This window comes from Mustela nivalis, assembly GCF_964662115.1.
Source record: "Mustela nivalis genome assembly, chromosome: 17".
Classification (NCBI taxonomy): domain Eukaryota; kingdom Metazoa; phylum Chordata; class Mammalia; order Carnivora; family Mustelidae; genus Mustela; species Mustela nivalis.
In genome coordinates, this window is record NC_139036.1 from 12,091,852 (window position 1) to 12,115,848 (window position 23,997).

The window sequence follows — 23,997 nt, forward strand, 5'->3', positions numbered from 1 at the left end:
GCGCTTTTTCGGAGGCCGGGAAGTGGGCCGCAGCTGACTGGAGTGTGTCGCGGGAGGCAACAGGCCAAAGACGACGGTTTTTCGAGGCGTAGGAACCTGAAGGTTGAAGTTGCGTGTCGTGTTGGCTGGAGGGTCAAGAAGGGAAAGACTGTATTATCCCTAGTTACCAAACTCCCCCCGTCCCCAGATCAGTAGAGGTCGTTGGAAGAGAACTTACCTCTGACTGGGCCGCCTAGGAGGAGCCGTAATAGGGCCTCCTGGTCGCCATTTGAGACGAGACAGTGGGCTTTGGCGGGGGAACTGGGGGGAGGGTGTGTGTGTGTGTGCGCGTGTGCGTGCGTGTGTACATTGGACATACTTTTTGCTCATCGACGCTGTCAACCGCCGTCGGGGTCCCGTTAGAAGTTAGGGTCGAGCAACTCGGTGTTCCCGACTCCATGGTCTGGGGGAGGATGCGGATTTTGTTTGCGTGGTATTCGGAAATGTGATAGCCCTTGTAAGCCCCTCTCTGGTTCAGTGTGTGAGTTCCCTTGGTATTTCTGTGAGGAGAAAAAGTCGCACAACCTCTCTTTTTCTTCCTAGAATGACCTCAAGAATGTTTTCCAAAGGGCTTGCTATATCCGGCTTCAAGCCCTGGATGTGGAAACAAAGCAGAAACCGTCTCTGCACTTAATGTTTCCCAAGTTTTATTTCTATAAGTGGTATTTGGACATTCCTGTTTATCTCAGTACGATTTACATTGTTGTATTCATGTCTGTTTTCCTCATTGGATAGTGAGTTTAGGAACAGAAATTACGTTGTTTACATTTGTGTTTTGCCTTTTCATGTAATAGGTAAGTGTTTGTTGAATTCAATTGGGATTGAAATATATTAGGACGCTAAACCTGGAAAAATTTACAACATACTTTGTTGTAGAAGAAAGAACAAAAACCCTTCTTTCACTTGTTGGAGTTATGTAGACACTGAATAGAAACTTACCGTTATAATTATTCTGGATTTTGTGGCTTTAGTCTTTGATATTATATAATACAGGGTCTCAAATTAATGGCCAAAGCAAGTGATCTCCACAGTGTTTTAAAGTGAGATAGAGCTTGTTCTCATGCGGTTAGTTCAATTGTTTTTGTTTCTTTGGTTGCCTTGTAAGCATACCAGTTTGTCAGTGTTGTAGTCCATTTCCCTCTTTATAAATTTGTTTCAGAACTGTTGCTATTATGAGTCCTTGGCCCTAGAATACATTATGTAGAGTGTGTGAAAATCCGTGCATGTTTAGGAAGAGCGGTATAGCCACCTTAGTCCTAACCAATTTCAAACACAGTTGGAAAAGCAGATTGTTACAAATTCTTATGCAGGAAGAAAAGGTGCTGTAAAGTGATTCCCTTATCAGGTTTGAAATCATAGTGTTAAATCCTAATTTCAGTAATTACTAGGCTGAGAATTTGATTTTTTTTGTTGATACAATTTGAGTTGCAAATTTCTTTCTGTGAAGATTTAGTCAAACAACTTCATTTGTAAATTTGGAATGCTGAAGAAACGTTACAGACTTTGATATTGAAAAAAATGAAGAGAAACCTAAGTGAAAATTCAACTCGAAGTACAGCAGGTATTGAACAATTATATTCAATTTTATTTATTGAATTTTTATTTTAAATTTTGTATATCTTTATATACCATGTAAACCTTGTGAAGTTTATAGATGGGACATTTTGGAAGGAACTTTTAAAAAAGATTGAACATATAGTCTAGCCTCCTTACTTTTAGGTAAAGAACATATAGTCTAGCCTCTTTACTTTTTAGGTCCAAGGAAATGAAATAACTTAGTCAAAACTTTCAGTGGCAGAGGTAGGAGTAAAATGAAACATTTCTGGATTTACCCTAGCATTCTTTCTACAAACTTTATGTGCTTGAGTTGTTGTTCACTTTTAAGCTGAAAACATAGAAATAGATTTATTTCTATTATTATTCTATTTGTATTTGTGACTTTCTTATTTGAAATATTTCTATCTCCCTAACAACTTCCCCTACCGTTTCTGCTTTCCTGATTTATTAGTTAGTAAAAGGATAGAGGATAAGGATGAAGAGAACCAGGAGTGTAGTGATAATGCACAGTGAAGACAGTAATAGTGATTTATGATAGCTGTACTGTATTCTAGCATTTAATTATATGTATTAATTTATTTACTCCTTACACCAGCCCTCTGGGATAGGCATTATAATTATCATTCCTGTTTTCCAGATGAGAAACTTAGGCACCGAGAGGTTAAGTAAGTAATTTATGAAGTGGCAGAGCCAGCATTTGGACCTAGGAATCTGGCTCTAGTGTTCATGCTCTTAATTACTATATTTCCCGCCTTCTCTGTGTATGTCATAATAGCAGAATGAGTTAAGGAAATTGCCCAAATTTATACTTGGAAGTTGTGATTCAAACTCAGGCAGTCTGATTTCAGAGCTCACATAATTTTCCCAGCCTTTTGTCATACAGTTATCATAGAGCCTATATTTTCTCCATAGTATACGTGTTGATAGATCAGCTAGGGTATGTTCTAGTGGCAAGATAATCTGAACTGAGTTTTAGATAGCTTGGGCCCTATCTAGGGTAGGCAAGCTTTTCAGATCCCTTTTTGTCTGAGATCCCTTCTAGTTTTAGTGTTTATAAATTCTGACTTTTGGCTTGACTTGAGATCCCAGGCCTCCCAGCTAGAGGGCTTGGACGTAATATTTATTTATCCTCATGTGGATTGAATATTATCACTTTAAGCATTCAGAAAATGATCCCAGAAAATATGCATTATAGACACCTGGAGTGCATGTTAAAATTCAGTGTTTTGGATTCCAAACTAAATCTGTTGTAATAAAATCCATGAGAGTGGGGTCTAGGAACTGGCGTGTTAGGGAAAATTCCATGTAAATCTTAGTCAGACTAAAGTTGGAGAACTATGGCCCTAAAGGGTGTGCTGTCACAGTCCAAAGAGTGGTTAGGGTTTTGGAAAGCATGGGTCAGAGTTTGGTTCTCCCTCACCTCTATTGTATTTGAAGGGCCCCCCTCCAGTTGACATGGTAATAAGAAGCACAGAAAGGAAATAAGGAAAACAAAAAGTGGATTTGGAAAGGGTTGGGGGGTGAGGAAGGAGATGGGAATTACTTCCAAACAAGTGAAATTAAATCAGAGTTAATGTAGAACAGGAAAGGAGTTTTTAATAGAGACAAATGAGGTTATTTGGGACCTTAAAAAGAATGTAAAAATCAATGCAAAGATACAGAAATAGATCTGTAATAAGTATAAAATTAACATATAGAAGTAGACAAATCAAAGTTGTTATTATACACAATTATTCTATAACTAGATCTATCTGCCTATTATGTACTAATTTATTGGTACATTCAATTTAGGCTGTTTGCCTGTACCATTGTTCAATCAGAAGAAGAGGAATAGACAGCCATTAACATCCAATCCACTTACAAATGATCCAAGTAGCAGTACTGCTTCTGACAGTTATGATTTCCCTCCTTTACCACCAGGTAAGGAAATATGGTGAAAATTAAAAAAAAAATAGGAATTAAGATGATAGAAAATTAACATTTTAATTTTATTACAATGGAAATAGAAAGTTTATTTTTTTCTTCTTTCCCCTATCCAAATATAGGGATTACTTGGCTCTTTCTGAACATTCCAGTACAGTAGTTTGAGTTTCCTTGTCTACAAGGGTGGCTTAGCATTTAAATGGAGTATCTTAGATCTGTAGCCTTTGTTCTAATGAAGTTGTAACCCACATTGTAAAAATTTGTTTTTTTCTTTTTCAAGATCTATGGATATTGTAACTTAGGCATGTGGTGATAAAGAGTGGTGAAACTCAAGTTGCCTCAGGAATTGGGATCTGTGTACACATGAACACAGGAAAAATGGGAGAAAATTTAGACTTTAGGAAGGATAGAAGCCTAAAATTTCTACTGCTTGGCTTTTTTCTCTTCTGAGCATTTTTGCTTCTCTTCATTTGTTACTTTATTTCTCTCATCCAGTTGGCTTCCTTATAACTTCAGCCAGCCCATGAACTAAATTATCTTTGCTGGAAGTTAACATAGCCTTTTACTTCTAGTTCCCAGAGTCCACTGTTGACTGCCTTCTGTATCTTTTGATTAAATTCTAAAGACAGCCTTTGGTTCAGCACATCTTTTTAAGTAAGGTCACTAAAATTCTGGTTTAGCTTTATGATTAGGCCTCTCATCTCTGCAACAGTTAGCTGTGGTGGTGGGTGCTGAGAGGTGTTAATGTTTGCTGACTTTTTATTCCTCTTCAGAAAAAGGCACGGACAGGCAGGTATTCTGAAATATACTTTGTATATGCTGATTGTATACATTTATATATTTTTGAGGATACCTTAAAAATCTTTAATAAGATATTTTGCAACTAGAATTTTAAAATTTCTCTCCCTTCCTCTCTCTCCCTCACCCCTCCAGGCCTTTGTCTGCTTGTAAATCTATATTTTCTTTTCTTCCACATTTGAGGAATTCAAAGTAGGAATTTTATATTATTTTCATTTTTATTGACAAAAGAAAAAATCCATATGGATGTGCATAAATTGGCATTTATCTGATCATCGTCTGCCATCTAAAAAAATTCTCTGACATTTAAAGTATTTTTATAAATAGCATGAATGTTGTCCTCCATAGGGAAATGTTCATCCTCCTGAAATACTGAACTGTCCAAGCTCTGAGCAGGATTAAAATCTGTCAGAGATGTAATATGATTCTTATATTGGGTAAGAGATATGGCTAGATCAGTGTTTTTCAAATTTTCATCTTGATCCATTAGTTTGGATGGGAAACAATCTTTAAAGAAGGAAATAGAAGAGAATAGAGTAGAATAGAAAATGTCAGGGAGCATCACACATGGTAAGGATACAAATTGATATTTCAGTTTTGTTATGTTCTCTCTCCTTTGTCTCTCTCTCTCTCTCTCATGTACGCCATGCATGTGTGTACGTGTGTGTGTGTGTGTGCATATATTCTGGGCTATGATGTACTTTTTGCTGTGGGTTGGGTTCAAAAAAATTGAAGAAACATTGATTACACTAAATTCATGCTACAAAGTACAAGGTACTACACTAGAACTGATCATGGAAAAGATACAGATTAAACTACTACCTTTGTTTAAAATATAATGAGAAAGGAAGACATCTATGAAAATTAATAAGGCAGGCTGTGACAAATTCCACAATAAAGTGCTGTTTGAAGAACATACCCTATCTTCCAAGTCCTTTTCTTCTCTAGGCTTTTAGTTTTCCACCTATTAAATAAATATGAAGTGATTATTTTTTAAAAATGATACATATCTTACTTTTGTCTATGCTATTTGTATCTTTTGAGATTGGGCTTGGGAAGCTGTGAATCCAGAGTTTCCTCCTTCAGTGAAAACAGTGAACACAGGGTAGGTGGAAAAATATATACCACTGACTATATGTGTCTGTTACTGACTGATGTTATTCTTCATTGTATATTTTACATTTCTCAGTTTGGAAACAAACTGTTAATATTTAATAAGACCTATTTCTTTGAAAGGCAAATACCACATTCAGTTTCTCATCCTCTGAGAAGTCAAGATTCTGTGTCTAAGTCTATTCAATTAAATACTGAAAGAAGCAAGAGTCACTGGAGGTGAGTTTACTTAAGATTTCTCTTTTTTCTATCCTTCTCCTTCCCCTCTTTTTCTCTCCTCCATTCCCTCTTCCTTCCTCTCCTCTTCCTTCCTCAGGCAAAATTACATTTAGGAAATTTTTAAGCTAAATAGTAACTAACCCCATAGCAGTATTAGCTACGTTTTATAAAAGAAGTTTACAAATGCTATATAAGACTTTAAAAATAGGCAAATTTAAAAAAAATGGGCAGATTTGTCAGTGAATATGTTTCCAAAGCGTTCTTCACGTTATATCGAAATTTCTGCCTATATTTGTCATCATGCTACAGATCATTAATAATCTAATTGGCAGTAGGTATAGAGTCAGGAATAACTGTATTTTAGTGTTGGATATATTTAGGAATTGCCAACCAAATAGAATGGTGAATTTCACCCTAGTAAGACAGTCAGCTCCATAAACAGAACAGAGTAAGAAAGAAAGATGATGACCAAAATGTGTGTACATAAACAGTGGTAGGTTCTCAGGAAATGAAGATGACCATTAAGGAAGATGGTGAGCATGCTCCTGGATTATTGCTGTGAGAGTCCAAGTTTAATCCCTAAATATGATGAAAAAATAAATAGTTAGGGAAAGGACATGGGTTATTTGTTAGGTTGAGGATTTTAGTATTCTTGAGTAACTAGTAACTACCGAAGGAAATAATTTTGGGAACAAAATATTAGAGAAACAACATCAAACATATATCTTCTATCAGTCTTGTTTAGTGCTATGGTACATTATTTTAATAATCCTTACAGCAATCCTGTAAAGTTAACCTTACCTTCACTTTTATTCGAGATACCATATTTTTTAAAGGGGAGAAATATTAATAAAATACTTAATAAGTACATCAAAACAATATATATATTTTAAAATTAGTTTTGCTCATGCTGGTTTCCTCAGAACCAGTTATTTACATTCTTTAGAACCAGGGCTTATTACCTAGGCCATTCAGTGGTTTGAGATCGTCCTCAGAGGCACAGTTTCAGCTGCAGATGCTGTAAGAAAATGCCTTCTGACTGGCATTTGAGAATTAAGTAACATTGTAATATGGACAGGCAGTCAGTATTAGATATTCCAATTTGAAATCATAGATAATCTATCAGACAGTTGGACTATAACAACAGATAATCCAGGAGCAAAAACCATTTGAAAACCCAGGTAGGTGGCTGATAATCTGCTGAAGCTCTGGTTCTCTGCTTAGGTTTAGAATCTCTGCTTTATCTTCACATCCATGTAGCCCCCGTTAACAGCTTGTTCTTGGGATCTCATTGAACACCTAGATCCAAAGAGAAGGATCCAAAGCAGACACTACCCTTCCCTTTTTAGAAGCCACTACAGCTTTAGTACCTTTCATGGTCTGGTTGGGATTTGAGGACGTGGCTGAGCTAGATTGGCTGCTGAAGCAGCATCCTTGTGTGGGCTCAGTCAGGAAGGTCAAAGGACTGTGGTTCTTCCAGGGCTTGTTCCCAGGCCAGGAGCGCCTGCTAGACAAAAATGTGGGAAGAAGTTAAAATGCATTATTAATAAGGAGCTGTGAGGGGTGCTTGGGTGGCTCAGTGGGTTAAAGCCTCCACCCTTGGCTCGGATCCTGGGATCATGCTCCATATTGGGCTCTCTGCTCAGCAGGGAGTCAGCTTCCTCCTCTCTCTCTGCCTGCTTCTCTGCCCACTTGTCTGTCAAATAAATAAATAAAATCTTAAAAAAAAAATAAGGAGTTGTGAAACAAAGAAGCTTTTCTCAATTGAATAATAAACATAATTTTTATAGCCATGAGAGGAGAAAGGCGAAGTTTGGTTTCTGTTCTCTCTACTGAAAATAAAATTGCTGTCATATGAAGAGGTGGTGAATGGAGAAAAAATTTTAAAGAGGTGTATCAGACAGTTAATTAATAAAAATACAAGTAATTTTTTTTCTGGATATTTTGAAGTTTGTGAGATTTATCAACTTTTAAAGGTTTGAAATTATTCATGATTTCTCCTGTCCTTATTTTCATACCTAATTTTGCACCCAATTTACTTAAGAAGGCTGCCCACATTAACAAGCTTCAGGCCCCATACAATCTGGACTTGTGCCTGGTCACTGTGGAGCCTCTATTTTTTTCTCTAACAAGGGATGAGTTGTATTATTTGCCCCCTTGTAATACCAGTGATATTTTCAGGAAAATTACCCAGAAATAAGAATTTGTGACCTGGATTAGTTTCTCCCTGTTGAACTCTTAACTGGTCTGCTTAGAAATTATACTTTGGATTTTGGCCTCATTAACATCATGTTCTCATCAGTTAATATAATTCACTTAGATTAATGTAGTTACTAAAATGTTGCAACAGATTGATTAATTGGACTTTTAAGCTATGTAGTAAAAGCATAAAATTTCTAATCAAAGTTATCTACACTGCTTGTATTTATTCTCCTTGTGATTTAAAATCACCTATAAGCCATAACTTAACTTGTTAAAATTTTATTGTAGAAAATTTTAAAAATTAATGCATAAAGAAGCAGGCAAATATCCTCAGAATCTTACCACTCAGAGACAACCACTGTCAAATGAAAGCCTATAGTTTAAAAAATATACTTTATAACACTAAGCTCTGAGTTGCGAGACTAGGATTCTCTGGGTTCCAGATTGACAATAACTTGCTGTATAACTTCAGGCAAGTTACTTCCTCGGTTTCATCACCTAAAAAGAGAGGTATGATCTATTGTAGAGTTGTTGTGATAATGTATTTGGAAGTTCCAACTAATCAATAGTTACAAAGTACTTTATAAATCATAATTTTTCACTATTAATTTTTTAAAAGAAGATGTATATAGAAACAAAAAACCAATATTAATTTTAAAATATCTATTACAGCTACAAGGATGGCAGCAAAAATACCAGCTGGAAACCATCGGACAGAAATGATGTTAGGCCTCAATGCAAAAGAACAAACCTGGTGGCAAATGATGAAATAAATTCCTGTTGGGGAGCTCAGCAAGGGAAACAATTAAGAATATCAGAACCTCCTAACTTATCTCACCAAAGAGAAGCCAAAGTACTCAGACAAACACATTCGTCAGAAATACCTGGCTCCACAATGAGAGGTCTAGACAAAAGCAGTGCTTTACAGGCATTTAAACCAAGTTTTCAACAAAGTTTATTTAAGAAGAAAATGTTGGATGATATTCCAGAAAAAAGTAGTCTTAAGGTGAACTTTATAAATATGGATCATTTACATTTAAAAATATGAGATAAATACTTAAATTACAGAGATAAGAGCATTTAAAAATCAATCTCATGGCATGCATTACATGATTAACACAAATACCTGGTCCCTGGTGTAGGTGAAGGTTTCAAAATATTTTCTTTGTGATTATGAATGAGTGTTCCTTTTCATAGTTGCCTTAGAGTGTCCTACGGGTTCTGAATCTCACTGTTGACTCATTATTGAGATGATGAGAGTTTATCCATTACTTACAGAAACTTCTCCCAGTTCCTTATGTGTCAGTCTAATTTTTTGTAAGAGGTCAGCAAACTCTTTTTTTAAAGGGCCAGATAGTAAATATTTTTTTACTTTAAAGTCATATTGTCTCAAGTATACCACTTAGCTCTACCATTGTAGTTTGAAAGCAACCATAGACAATACATAAATAATAGACTTGGCTGTGTTCCAATAAAAGCTTACAAAACCAGATAACAGGTTCGATTTGGACTGCAAGCCAGAGTTTATTTTACTTTTTCAGCTTCATATTCTATAATCTACAAATATATACTAGCCATTTCAGTCCTTTCACAATTCTCAACAGGATATGCACTCTAATATGACTCAGCTTTGGTTTATTTTTTTTCCCTATATCTATACATCAGCCTTACTTCCTCCTCTCACCACCCTTTGCTCTAATTGTTCTATATATTTTGTGTGCTGGTTGTTCACTACCTTCCTTTCCTTGTACCCTGGCCCAACACTCTGAGGGTTTTGAAGGGACGGGTGTGGGAGGTGGGGGAACCAGGTGGTGGGTATTGGAGAGGGCATGGATTGCATGGAGCACTGGGTGTGGTGCAAAAATGATGAATACTGTTACGCTGAAAAATTTAAAATAAATAAATAAATAAATAAATTGGAAAAAAACCAAAAGATTCTTTACTCTCCACTCTCCGTGCTCTGGAAGGCTGAGTTGTCCTACCGTAGTGTAGCCTCCTGAGGTCCCCAGGCTAGCTCTTGTTAGGGGTCAGCCAATGGGAGTCACTGGCCGGAAATCAGAGGGAGAGAGAGAGGTTGGGTTTTCCTATTTTCTCCCTGTTTAAATGTTGTATTGTGGGCAGTAGCTGTTCCCAAATGGTACAGCTCTTGCATGAGTCCAGCTTTCACAGGTGTGATAATTTTATTTCTTTCCCTTGTCCTTTCAGCCTAAGAATAATGGAAGTCTCTTATTGTTGTTAGTCTCGAGGGCTTCAGTACCGTTTGTTTTGCCCATACACCTGTTAAGTCTTTTCAACAATTGGGGTAATTTTTTTTTTTTTTTTTTTGCTAGAAATCTGACTAATGTAGCATATATCACAGTGGCTTTCAACCTTATATTTCCTTGTACAAAAGAATGATAGTTACCTTAGTAACAATTGTTCATTATGGCAGTAGCTCTCTATGGGAGGTATTCGTATCTTGGTTAGGAAGGGGAGGAGGAGGGAAAGTAACTGTAGTTAGAAAAAAAAGTCCCATCAAGTGTTCTTTGATGTACTGCCACCCTCACAATGGAAAGTACCCTCTTGCCCCCTGAAATTAGTACTTGACATACTTTATTCTTAGTTGATCTTTAAAAATGCCAAATACATTCTCATCTTAGGGCCTTTATATTTTGTTGTTACCTCCAACCTCACTTAACAACCTATTTAAAATAATAATTCCTATTTCTCTTTATCCTGTTTTTCTTGAATTCATAGGATATGTTAATTTCTGACATTCTATTATGTATTTATTTGTTTATTTTCTGAATACTCCATTAGAGGGCAATATTGGTGAGGTATCTTGTCTGTTTTGTTCAGTGGTGGTTCCTCATTAGCTGTGTTTGGCACCTAGTTAATGCCAGTAAGTACTTTTGGAATGAACGAGTGAGTGTGTTTGGCTCCCCTGTTAGAGTGTGAACACATTAGGGAAAGGAACTGTGTTCTATGCACCTGTGTTTATCAGAGGATTGGCACACAAAGCTCTAAAAATATTCAGTGAATAAATAAATGAGTGCGTGGATGTCCATACAGATAATTTTCTTCTTGGTTTATTGTCTTCAAGTATATCCTAGTTTCTCCTCCTTTAAACTGCTAATGATATCTTTAATATAAGGAGTAACTACTAAAATTTTCAATATTTTCTTATATAGTCTATACATAAGGACCTAGGATGTTTACATGGAAAGTGAAGGAGTATGACAAGAAAAAAAAAAATGAATAGCTTCTCAGCCTTTTGGCTAAGATAAGTGTAAAAAAAAAAAGGTTTTTCTAATGCTATGTTTTTATTTTTCAAAAGGAAAGCTCATTTTATCAGCTAAAGCTCAAGGAAAAAGATAATTCTTTTAGAATTATATCTGCAGTTATTGAAAGCATGAAGTACTGGCGTGAACGTGCACAGAAAACTGTACTTCTTTTTGAAATATTGGGTAGGTAAAGTACTTTGGAAAACCTCAAACTATTTGGACAATAGTCTTAAATGTCTATAGGAATACCTAGGGGATCTTAAAAATAAAATTTGGAGGGACACCTGGGTGGCTCAGTTGGTTGGGCAGCTGCCTTCGGCTCGGGTCATGATCCCGGCGTCCTGGGATCGAGTCCCGCATCGGGCTCCTTGCTCGGCGGGGAGCCTGCTTCTCCCTCTGCCTCTGCCTGCCATTCTGTCTGCCTAGGCTCGCTCTCTCCCCCTCTCTCTCTGATAAATAAATAAAATAAAAATCTAAAAAAAAAAATAATAATAATAATAAAATTTGGAAAAGGATATTAAGGTTTATTAGGATTTTCCTCATTTCTTAGATTTGTTATTGATTTGTGTGACTTAAGACGTATTTAGTTATTTTTGATAGTATTCTTCTGATTGATAATGTTAAAACGGGAAAGATTGTTACAGGGGCTCTGTCTTAACTCCCGAGTTGAATAGGGCCAGAAATTTAGTTTTCCTTAATATTTAACAGTTTCAGAGATATTGTTCCCGCTTAAGATGTAGTCTGTATTATTGTATAAATAAAACTAGAAGAGCTTTGTGTAGGAATAGTTATTTAAATATTAGTTCCCACTGTTAAATTTTATTTGCATTTTACCAGCACTGATTTTCTCCCCTATTTTAATGTTGCTTAGCTGTTCTCGATTCAGCTGTTACACCTGGTCCATATTATTCAAAGACCTTCCTTATGAGAGATGGGAAAAACACTCTGCCTTGTGTATTTTATGAAATAGTGAGTATTTGTTTAAATATTCTTTGCAGAGCTTGTGCCAACCAAACATACAAAGGCTGGCTACATTTCCGTCATAGTAGAAATTCTGTTAACAATTTGGTATTACTTTCAACATTTTGTTTGGTTCTAATTCTGACTTTAAAGTTTATTTGTTCAGCTAATAGAGATAACCTACTGTGTGCCAGGTGCTGTACTAGATGCAAGGGATACAAAGTAGAATACAGGTGCTAAACAGCTCTTTCTCTTAGAATTTATTGTAGTCTCAGATAGAGGTACATAAATATTACATTGTGGTATAAGTGGTAGGTAGAGGTATGTACAGTGTGCTATAAAATAGACAGGATGGGGCAGATCAGAGAAAGACTTTTCAAGAATGTAGTAACTTATCTTACATGTTTAAAGAGTAATAAATAATAATAATAATAATAATAATAATAAATAAATAAATAAATAGTAATAAATGAAGCCAAAGTGTGTGGGAGGTGGGAGGAATGAATTCTTAGGTAAGCGGGCAGCATATGCAAGGACATGAAGCTGAGAGCATGGATTGTAGAGGAAACTGCACATAGTTTATAATCAACAGAGTGTGGAAGGACAGTGGTTCTAAAGTTGGAGGAAGGCAGGGAGTGGGCTGGGATTTAGGAAAGATTCTTGGTGACGAATAAGGCTGCAGGTGACAAAGGAGGCTGGAGATTTTGTAAAACTTACATACTTTGTAGAAGAGTTTGGTATTAATTCTGAAATCAGATTTGGATTCCAATTTTTACCCCACTATTTACTAGCTTTATGACCTTGAGTAAGCTGCTTAAATTCCCTGAGTTTTTTTTTAATCTGTAAAATGGGAAGACAATTCCTACTGAAAGGTTGTTTTGGAGATTAGATAATAAAATATATGAATGTACGTTTTCTGACACATAGTAGATAAAAAAAGTAAGTATATTACTAATTTCTATAATATCTTTAATGCTTATTTTTCTCTAGTCTGTTAAGTTTAAAAATCTTTTATTGAGGGCACCTGGGTGGCCACTTGGTTGGGCGTCTGCCTTCAGCTAGGTCATGGTCCCGGGGTCCTGGGATTGAGTTCCGCATCAGGCTTCCTGCTCAAGCCGGGAGTCTGCTTCTCCCTCTGCCTCCTCTTTCTCTGTTTCTCATGAATAAATGAATAGAATCTTTTAAAAATTCTTTTATTGAAGTAGAACATATACCTAAAAGTATACAAATCATAATTGTACAGTTCTGTGATGTGCCTATGACATATCACAAAGTGGACATTACCAAGGCTAAGAAAAAGAACATTGCTGTCACTCCATGCATCCTGTGTCTCCTCCCATTCTCTACCTCCTCTCTCCTACCTAAAAGCAACTACTATGCTGATTTTTAATATCACAAAATAAATCGGTTTAGTTTTGAACCTTATATAAATAGTATTATAGGGTATGTCTTTAAAGTCTGTCCCTCAACACAATGTTTGTAAGATTCATCTGATATTTTGTGTAGCTATAGTCTATTTATTTATATTTCCATGTACAATATTCTGTTGTAAAACAATTTAGCTTTCTATTCTTCTGTTGGTGATATCCAGGTTTCCAGATTTTTTGCTGTTATGAATAATATTCTATGAATAGTCTGTATATATCTCTTGTGCATATACACATATTTCTGTTGAGCATATACCTAGAAGTAAAATCACTGCATCATAGTTCATGTGTATGTTCCAATATAGTAGTTATTTACCAAAGAATTTTCCAAAGGTTTGTACTTATTTAGACTCTCACAATCAGTGTAGACAAATTAAGTTTTTCTGCATTCTTATCAACACTTAGTACTGTCAGTCTTTTTTATTTCAGCTATGTAGGTTTTTAGTGCTACCTTACTTTTCTGCAGTTCCTGATAACTAATGAGGTTGAACACCTTGTATGTTTACTGGCCACTTAGACACCTTCTTCTGTAAAGTCTTTTCAGGCCTCTTGCTCTTTTCTATTGAATTATTGTTTTATCCTTACTGATTTATCAGAGGTTTTTTGTGTGTGACTATTTTGGGTACAATTTTTTGTCCATTATTTGTATTGCAAATGTTTTCTCATACTCCATAGTTTGCTTTTTCAGTCTTTTATTTTTTTTAAAGATGTATTTATTTATTTGACAGAGACACAGTGAGAGAGGAAATACAGGCAGGGGACTGAGACAGGGAGAAGCAGGCTTCCCGCCAAGTAGGGAGCCTGAGTGGGGCTCGATGCCAGGCTTGATCATGACCCAAGCTGAAGGCAGATGCTTAATGACTGAGCCACACGGGGCCCTGCTTTTTATAGTGATGGCTGTTGAGGAACAGAAATTCTGCTTTTTAATAAAGCCTTTTTAGCAATTATCAATGCTACCTTTTATACCTAGTGTTTTTTATGACCATTAGGTGAAGGGAATTCCAGAATACTCACCTTTAATTAATGATTCAGAAGATTTGATGCTTGCTGGTCTTTTTCCATTTTACTAGTCCCATGAAAGGTGTAGCCCTTTTGGGTACCAACCCTAAGCCAAGGGTGAGAGTGAGAATGGTGACCAGAATCTCTTTTCCTTGGGAGCCTCTGATTCCTTTTTTTCTCTCCCAGTCCTAGGAGACTGTCAAAACCTCTGCTCAGTTTCTTAGACTCTCAACTGCCTTGGCTGTTCTTGACAGATAATCTCAAGGGGAAACATTCCTAAATGTCAAGCCCCACTTTGCACTTCTGTCTTTTCCCAGATGGGAGTCTCTCTATTCCCTCACTGCATTGGTAGCTCTCTAATGTCTATGAGGAGATTTAAAAATATTTCATCGACCTATTTGAGATGTTCTTAGCTAGAGAGTTGGTCTGAACTACCTGATCTGCTGTTTATTGGAAGTGGAACTCTAGCAGTCTAATAAAGTGAATAATTCATGTGCCATTACATTGGGAGTTATTCAGTCTTTTAAGACCAATAGTTTACCAGCTTGTAAGAAGACTTACTCAAGTGAATGTCTTTCTTCTGTGGCAGGACACCCATATATGCCTAGCTATCTTGGTCTTACAGGCAGTGGGGCCCTAAATCAGGTTGAGGGAATTACAGCTTTTTGGGGTGATTCATATTTAGTTGGTCATATGATTAGTTTTTTTAAAAACTGAAATTCAGATGAAGTAAATAATAACTTCTTTGATATTTATTTTTTAAAAAACAGGATCGTGAACTTCCAAGACTGATTAGAGGCCGAGTTCATAGGTGTGTTGGAAACTATGACCAGAAAAAAAATATTTTCAAATGTGTTTCTGTTAGACCAGCATCTGTTTCTGAACAAAAAACTTTCCAAGCCTTTGTTAAAATTGTAGATGCTGAGATGAAATATTATACTGATACAATGAATGAAATTTAAATAGTAATAAGGGAAGTTTAAATATTATAATTTAAAGCATTTTCTTATTGTTTAAATGATCATCTCCATACTTATAGCTGCTGTTTTTTGTAGTTCATTTGTTGATTAAAACATTTCAATCTTTTTAAATGTGGAGTTTTTTTTTTAAATGAAAATGGTACATTTGCTAAAATTAAACAACCATTTCTAGGTAAAAACCCTCAAAATAGTAGGAATAGATGCTTATTTAACATGATATAATAATATATTTGAGTCAGCCCAAAAGCCAACATCAAGCTTAATGGGAAAATATGGGGACATTTCCACTAAAATCAGGAATAAGACAAGGGTGCCCACATCAGTACTGTTACTTGGAAGGAGAGGTAAACCATGAAAGACTATGGACTCTGAAAAACAACCTGAGGGTCTTGAAGGGAGGGGGTAGGAGGTTGGGGGAACAAGTTGGTGGGTATTAGGGAGAATTCGTATTACATGGAACACTGGGTGTGGTGCAAAAACAATGAATACGCTGAAAAGAAATAAAAAATTAAAAAAAAAATAAAACCATGAAAACCTGAAGAAAAAAAAAAAAAAAAGAGGGTGGTAGAGAACATAGAGATACAGCATCAAAGGCAAGGACTCCAGAGGAGGCCAGAGACAGAGGAGGTCTGTGTCAGCAGGTGTGAAAGCTCCTGAGATAAAGACCTAACAGATCAAAGGGAGCTGCTCAGACAAGACAGACCCCTGGAGGAGACAGGGACAGGCAGAGATCAGGCAGGCTGGAGCCCTTGGGAAGATGTCTTTGAAGGGAGGGGTGTATCAAGAGGTGCCTTGGGGCACTGTTACGCTGAAAAGAAATTTAAAAAAAATGTAAGCAAAAAAAAAAAAAATACTGGTCTTAAATAGATTTCCAAAAATGCTAATAAAATAGATACTAGATTAAAAAAAGAATTATGTAAGAACTGCTAGTCTATGCAGTTCATTTAATTATTTCAAATATTTAGTGTGCATATGTAATATATATTTGTTTGTATATTTATATATAATTTACACTTAATTCTCTATTTTCCTATATCTGTCCTTCTAAAATGCATCTGCACTCTGGTCTTTCCTCCCTACCTCCTCTCCCTGCCCTCATGTTTAAGATCTCAATTGCTCACCACTGTATAAAACGAATAAGTGGAGGGGAGTAATAGTCTCCAGCTTCAAAAGCAATCAATTACGATGGAGAAATCCCTTGGAAGGTACATGGAAGGAGGATGCAGAGGATGATAGCAAGTTCTTGTCTGGCTTCGCAGTTACTGCCTTATACCAAAGTTGTGATGCCAGTTGGGAGATCACATCCCAAAAAGATTGGTGTATACTTCTATGGAATATGAACCAGGAACCCACACATGGTGCTACTTCTCCCATAGCCATGATATATGGGTCTGGGAATCAAGAGGTGGTAGCAGGACTGACTTTTGTCATTATTACACCAAGTGATGACCTCACAAAATTTTGCTTCCCACCCCGACAATTTTAGGCTTCTGGTTTAGTGATCTTACTTTCTGTTATAGTCTGGGTTGCTCAAAATGCAAACAAAATCTTATTATTTGCTAGTATTTTTTTGGTACTGTTATCTCACAGGAAGAGACAGAAGGGTATAAATAATGAAGAAAGGACAACCAATAAGTGGAGTGGGGTGCCTTATTAAGTTGACCACTACTGGTGAATAAGGCTTGTTGAAATGCATCATAGAACTGTCCAGCATAGTGAAAATGGGAAGCGTATATTCCTTAGCTCCCACCACTTGTTTTTTTTTAAGGGTTGACACATGGGTCCTGGATTCCCTGACATCAGTATTATCAGTATTAAACTGGCTACCTGTGATATTCTACCCTGTGGAAGCAGAAAAACCCTATGACAAGATGCAATAATCAGGTGGAGCAGGCCTGAAGTAATATAGTTAGATTATATCTCTGTGAAGCTGGTTAAAGTCTGCGGAACTAGTTATTGCAGCTGTAGCTGGAATCAAAGATGTCTGAGAGAATCTGAAGTGCTGCACAAGAAGTTTCTGGTACATCTCCTAAAGAATGTTTCTACCAGGATTGCTTTAATGGTTCTATTCTATGGGAAGCTGAGACTGCCACTTGGCCATTTTAGGTTTTTTTGTGTTAATGAACCAACAGGCAAAGAAAGGAGCTATGATACTGTCTGGGAGTCATTAAGTCTAAATTAACAATAGAAAATTGGATTTCTCTACACAATGAGGAAAGACCATGCCTGATATCCAGGAGGTTCTTTAGAGTACTACTTAGTAAAAGATAATGGAAAACCATAGTGACCCAATAAAGACATCAACACTGAGGATTTGGACTCGCAAGGAATGAAAGTTGAATGTAAAGAAACCATGTAGCTACAGTGATACACATAGAAGAAATATGGAAGAAGGAGTTATAAATATTAGCTATGGCCTTATGACCAATACAGAGTAAGAAACAACTGGAAACTAGGAGGTAATCTGACACATGCGGATAGTGGTGGCAGGGTGCTATTAAGGTTTTCTACAGATGTAAGAAGCTAAACATACCTCAATGGAATGAAAATCTGGGTTTCTTTTCCATCACTGCATGAGGAAAAATTGAAATGATCTGGGATAGTTACCTTTTATTCCAGTACTTCCTATGCATCTGCATATGATTGGGTCTTAGGGATCTAATCTTTATTAGCTGCAGGTTTATCTCTCCCCTTGAGTATGTTTATGAGAAACAGGGTTGTAGTGAGAGGTGATGCCACCCTGGGAATTTTTCCAAAATATGTCTTTCATGGCACTTTCTTCAAAGACCACTGATGACGATTTCTTGCCCGCAATAAAGCCTTTTACCCTGTAAGATATTTTAGGAATTCATAGCCTTGTCCCTATTCCTTTCTATGGCTTCTCTAAGCATCCTCCTTCACCTTCCAAAAGGAAGGCTCCAGCCCCATGGGACTACTGTCCATTCCCTAAACAGGGAGTGATTAAACATCCATATTATGAACTTCTCTCCTTCCCCATCTTCCCCCAAAGATTAGTGAGGTATGATCAGTGATGTAATCAGTCACTGCTCCAGGACTCAGAGCATTTGTCACAAGGGTCCTGGGTAATTTCTGTGTCTTTAATGAGTTCCTTTAGGATCTAGACTCCTCTGGGATCCAGGGCCCCTTAGGCCTAGGGATGTATAGAATGGGAGATTTGAGAAGGGATGTTGCAGACACAGGTGATGACTACAAAAGCTGGCACTAACATGTCTTAGTAAACAAAGGGAAACAGGACCTTAAGTTAGTGTGCCGGTGTCACCCTCAGGCATACTGGGTAGGTTGGGCAAAGGGTGAATGAGCTGATCCATTAGGGTCCTTCTAATCCAAGAGTCTTGTTTTTCCATGTTGTATGACATTCTTCAGGATAGGTTCTTCAGGTATGATAATCCTCCTCTTCTTCATCTCCCTGCCTCCTGAGACTTCCCTAGAAATATTTTGTCTGATGTTACACCATCATATGGTTACATAACTGGTTACACTGGTGTAACCTGTTAAACCAGTTACATCAGTTCACCAGTTACATTTTGTCTTTTTTTAATAATAATATTCATAAATATTTCTATATAAGATCTCAAATCCAGAAATTACCTGTATTTCTTCCTTTTATCCCCAAGTTACTAAATCTCGAGATCCATCAGGTTCTTTCTTTCTTTTCTTTTCTTTTTTTTTTTTTAACAGCAATATCACTGAATCTTGTGGATACAGCTAAAGGAAATAGTGACGGTGTGGATGTATACTGGGTCAGCTATTTTGGTTAAAGAGCAGCATAGTTGAAGTTCAAATTTTCCATGAGTAACAGGGTTATGTCAGGCAATTCTATAATAAAGTGCTGGAAGTTATTAATTTTTGTTATAAGATGATTTGGTAGAAGTAAATATTCTAATAGAAGTTTGCTGTCTCTAAAGTTGAAGGAATGCATGTCTCAGCCTGAAGCACAGCCAATGAATATTTACGGAACATTGGCTATATCGAGGCACTGTGCCAGGTGCTGACACTTCTGCAGTCATGAAGGCAGACGTGGCCTCTCCTGTATGTTTACCATCCAATAGGGAGAACAGCTGTAACCAATCTCCTAGGCATTCAGTGCTTGAGGGGCAAGTATGGGATGCCTGGAAAACATAGTAGCAGGTTCTTATTGGTCTGGGGAAGGGGGCCAGGAGAGATACAGCTGAGTAAATGACATATAATATGCTGAAGGGTAAGTAGGAACAAACCAGGTGAGGAGGGAGCAGAGAGAGGAAGATGCTAGGCAGGGGGAACAACAAGTAGAAAAGACTGGTGGCAAGAAATTGTGCCTTTCAAGCCCAGCATTTCTGGAGAGGTGAATGTGAGTGTCACTATGGGGCCAAGTGAAGCTGTTGAAGTCAGCAAGTTGTTGAAGCATCTTTTGTGCAATTCCTTTGAGAGGAATTTTGCTTTTTATCTTTTTAAAATGAGATTTTATCTATCTATTTGAGAGAGAGTATGAAAAAGAGAATGGGCAGGTGGGAGAGGCAGAGGGAGAACCAGGCTCCCTGCAGAGCAAGGAGCCTGATGCAGTACTCAATCCCAGGACTCTGGGATAATGACCTGAGCCAAAGGTGGATGCTTAACTGACTGAGCCATCCAGGCATCCCTTGACTTCTATCTTAAGAGCAATGAGAATTCCATGAAGATGTTAGGGAGAATGATGATTCAGATTTTCATCTTAGAATGCCACAGTATTAATGAAGGATATTGAAGGAGAGAGTGTTTTTTTGTTACTGTTTTTTAAAAGATTTATTTATTTTTTTTCCACCTCCAATTTATTTGATTTGATTTTATTTTTTAACATTTTTAAAAATTTTATTTATTTTGAGCATAACAGTATTCATTGTTTTTGTACCACACCCAGTGCTCCATGCAATCCGTGCCCTCTCCAATACCCACCACCTGGTCCGCCCAACCTCCCACTCCCCCACCACTTCAAACCCCTCAGATTGTTTTTCATAAAGATTTATTTGTGAGAGTGAAAGAGAGAGGGCACGAGTGGGGGAGGTCAGAAGGAGAAGCAGACACCCCACTGAGTGGGGAGCCTGATGTGGGATTTAATCCTGGGACTCTGGGATCATGACCTGAGCTGAAGGCAGATGCTTAATGGACAGAGCCACTCAGGCTTCCAGAAGGAGAAACTGTTCAAGTGTGGAAGTAAGGAGAAAAGTGAAGAGAAAAAGGCTGTTCCAATAGTACAGACAAGACATGATGTCAGCCCAGTCAGGATAGTGAAGGTTGAGATAAGGAATGGATGAATGAGAAAGAGGTTTTTAATGTAGCTGAATCTTTAGGATGTGTTGACGGATTGGATATTGAGGATGAGAGAGGATGGAAGGAAAGAAAACTCTCATGTGTATGACCTGTGCCTGGATTTCTTTTACGTGAGAGATGTAGAGGTACAGGTTGGGAGGGGGGCAGGGTGAGATCATGAGTTTTATTTGTGATCTACTGAACCAAAGATGCTTGTGATTGTATATGAAGAGAGGTGATAGAGATTTATCAATGAGATTTACATGGTAATTTATGCCATGGGAATAGGCCATTCTTTTAGGGCTGTATATGTGGTTTTATAAGAGAACAGTATTTAGGGAAAGGCCCAAGAAAACACTGATACATAAGATACCGTTATAGAGGACACCAATCACAGTTCCTGAGAATGAAGGGCTGAGAACCAGGATTTTCACACAGAAGATAAGAGATAAGAGTGTTTCAGAAGAGAGGGAAGAGTAAACCATTTGACATTTTAACAACCATTTGACATTTTAACAACCATTGTTAAATGGTAAGGAGTGAGAAATGAAAAAAGTCTGAAAGTGATTGGATTTAGTGATTTGTTATATTGTGGTTACAGAATGCTGTTCTGGATAATGAGAGTGAAATCAATTATTGCAGAACAACTTATCTTGTATCATAGAAATTGTTCATTTTTATTCAGGTTTATAATGGACAAAAGATACTGGACACAGAGCATGACAAGAAAGAATCAAACTGTCATCTCAGAATTTGTCCTCCTGGGCCTGCCCATTGATCCAGATCAGCGAGACTTGTTCTATGCCCTGTTCCTGGCCATGTATGTTACCACTGTCCTAGGGAATCTTATCATCATCATCCTCATTCGCCTGGACTCCCACCTCCACACGCCCATGTATTTGTTTCTCAGCAATTTGTCTTTCTCTGATATCTGCTTCTCTTCTGTGACCATTCCCAAGTTGTTACAAACCATGCAGGGCCAAATCTCCTCCATTACCTATGCTGGCTGCTTGACCCAGATGTACTTCTTCCTGTTTTTTGCAGATCTAGAGAGCTTCCTTCTGGTGGCCATGACCTATGACCGCTATGTGGCCATCTGCTTCCCCCTGCACTACACCAGCCTTATGAACCCCAAGCTCTGTCTCTCCCTGGTGGTGCTTTCCTGGGTACTGACCATGTTCCATGCTATGTTACACACTCTGCTCATGGCCAGATTGTGGTTTTGTGCAGAAAACAAAGTCCCCCACTTTTTTTGTGATATGTCTGCTCTGCTGAAGCTGGCCTGCTCTGACACTCGAGTTAATGAATTGGTGATATTTATCATGGGAGGGCTCATTCTTGTCATCCCATTCCTGCTCATTATCATGTCTTATGCACGGATTGTGTCCTCCATCCTCAAGGTCCCTTCTGCTAGGGGTATTCACAAAGCCTTCTCCACCTGTGGCTCCCACCTCTCTGTGGTGTCTCTCTTTTATGGGACAGTTATTGGTCTCTACTTGTGCCCATCAACTAATAATTCTACTGTTAAGGAGACTGTCATGGCCATGATGTACACTGTGGTCACCCCCATGCTGAACCCCTTCATTTACAGCCTAAGGAACAGAGACATGAAGGGGGCCCTGGAAAGAGTTCTTTTCAAGAAAAAAATTACCTTCCCTGTATAATGGTAAAGCCAGGGACTTCTACATTGTTTTATCAAGTAGATACATTGTTATTAATATCAGAATATTGGCCCAGGCCTTTTTTCACTATGACATTTTCTGTTTAAATGACATACTATTCTGTTCCATTGATCTATGTGTCTGTTTTTGTGCCAATACCATGCTGTCTTGATGATCACAGCTTTGTAATATAGCTTGAGGTCAGGGACTGTGATGCCCCCAGCCTTGGTTTTGTTTTTCAACATTCCTCTGGCAATTTGAGGTCTTATCTGTTTCCACATAAATTTTAGGATTGTTTGTTCCAGCTCTGTGAAAAATGTTGATTGTATTTTGATAGGGATTCCACTGAAAGTGTAGATTGCTTTGGGCAGCGTAGACATTTTAATAATGTTTATTTTTCTAATCCATGAACATGGAAAGTTTTTCCATCTCTTTGTGTCTTTCTCAATTTCTTTCATAAGTGATCTGTAGTTTCTACTGTATATACCTCTTTGGCTAGGTTTATTCCTAGGTATCTTATGGTTTCAGTGCTATTTTAAATGGAATTGATTCTTTAATTTCTCTTTCTTCAGTTACATTGTTAGCATACAGAAATGCAGCTGATTTCTGTGCATTGATTTTGTATCCTGCCACATTGCTGAATTGCTGTATGAGTTCTAGTAATTTTGAGGTGGAATCTTTGGATTTTCCACATAAAGTATCATGTCATCTGTGAAGAGAGAGAGTTTGACTTCTTCTTTGCCAATTTTAATGCCTTTTATTTCTTTTTGTTGTCTGATTGCTGATACTAGGACTTCTAGTAATACGTTGAACAAAGGTGGTGAGAGTGGGCATCCCTGTGGTGTTCCTGAACTTAAGGAAAATCTCTCAGATTTTCCTCATTGAGAATGATATTCACTGTGGGCTTTTCATAGATGGTTTTTATGATACCAGAAATGGACTCTCAACTCTATGGTCAACTAATCTTTGACATATCAGGAATGAATATCCAGTGCAAAAAAAGACAGTCTCTTCAATAAATGGTGCTGGGAAAATTGTACAGCCACAGAAGAATGAAACTGGACCATTCTATTACACTATACCTAAAGATAAACTCAGAATGGATGAAAGACTTTGATGTGAGATGGAATCCATCAAAATCCTAGAGGAGAACATAGCCAGTAACCTCTTTGACATTGGCCACAGCAATTTCTTTCAAGACACCTCTTTAAAGGCAAGGGAAACAAAAGCAAAAAAGAACTTTTGGGATTTCGTCAAGATAAAAAGCTTCTGCACAGCAAAAGAAAGAGTCAACAAAACTAAGGTAATCTATGGAATGGGAGAAGATATTTGCAAATGACATTAGAAATAAAGGGCTGGTATCTTGTTAATTTTTGCCATTTTAACTGGTGTAAGGTGGTATGTGATTGTGGTTTTTATTTGTATTTCCCGGATGGTTAGTGATGTTGTAGTGATTTTTTCGTGTGTCTGTTAGCCATGATAAGTTCTTTATAGATCTTGGATACCAGCCCTTTATCTGTAATGTCATTTGTCAAACTCAACACCTGAAAAAAATTCAGTCAAGAAATGGGGC

General features: G+C 37.4%; 2 protein-coding genes across 7 annotated transcripts; both read left to right on the forward strand.

Annotated features, from left to right (window-relative positions):
- Positions 1 to 37: 37 nt before the first annotated feature.
- SPATA22 (spermatogenesis associated 22) lies at positions 38 to 15,594 on the forward strand. Of its 6 annotated transcripts, none has more exons than XM_082705844.1 (10): positions 87 to 102; positions 1,350 to 1,384; positions 1,487 to 1,600; positions 3,388 to 3,516; positions 5,362 to 5,422; positions 5,554 to 5,649; positions 8,524 to 8,857; positions 11,168 to 11,297; positions 11,986 to 12,083; positions 15,271 to 15,594. In XM_082705844.1, exons 3-10 carry the CDS (start codon positions 1,558 to 1,560, stop codon positions 15,460 to 15,462), a joined length of 1,083 nt encoding a protein of 360 aa, XP_082561970.1. In that variant the 5' UTR covers positions 87 to 102; positions 1,350 to 1,384; positions 1,487 to 1,557; the 3' UTR covers positions 15,463 to 15,594. The 6 variants fall into 6 exon arrangements, with proteins under 6 accessions (XP_082561967.1, XP_082561969.1, XP_082561970.1 ...); XM_082705842.1 differs by having other exon boundaries at positions 90 to 108; positions 1,199 to 1,384; XM_082705841.1 differs by lacking the exon at positions 1,350 to 1,384 and having other exon boundaries at positions 38 to 108.
- Positions 15,595 to 21,482: 5,888 nt separating this feature from the next.
- Positions 21,483 to 22,427, forward strand: LOC309852082 (olfactory receptor-like protein DTMT; the record flags this gene model as incomplete). Its single annotated transcript, XM_082708314.1, has 1 exon — positions 21,483 to 22,427. One exon carries the CDS (start codon positions 21,483 to 21,485, stop codon positions 22,425 to 22,427), a length of 945 nt encoding a protein of 314 aa, XP_082564440.1.
- Positions 22,428 to 23,997: the final 1,570 nt, after the last annotated feature.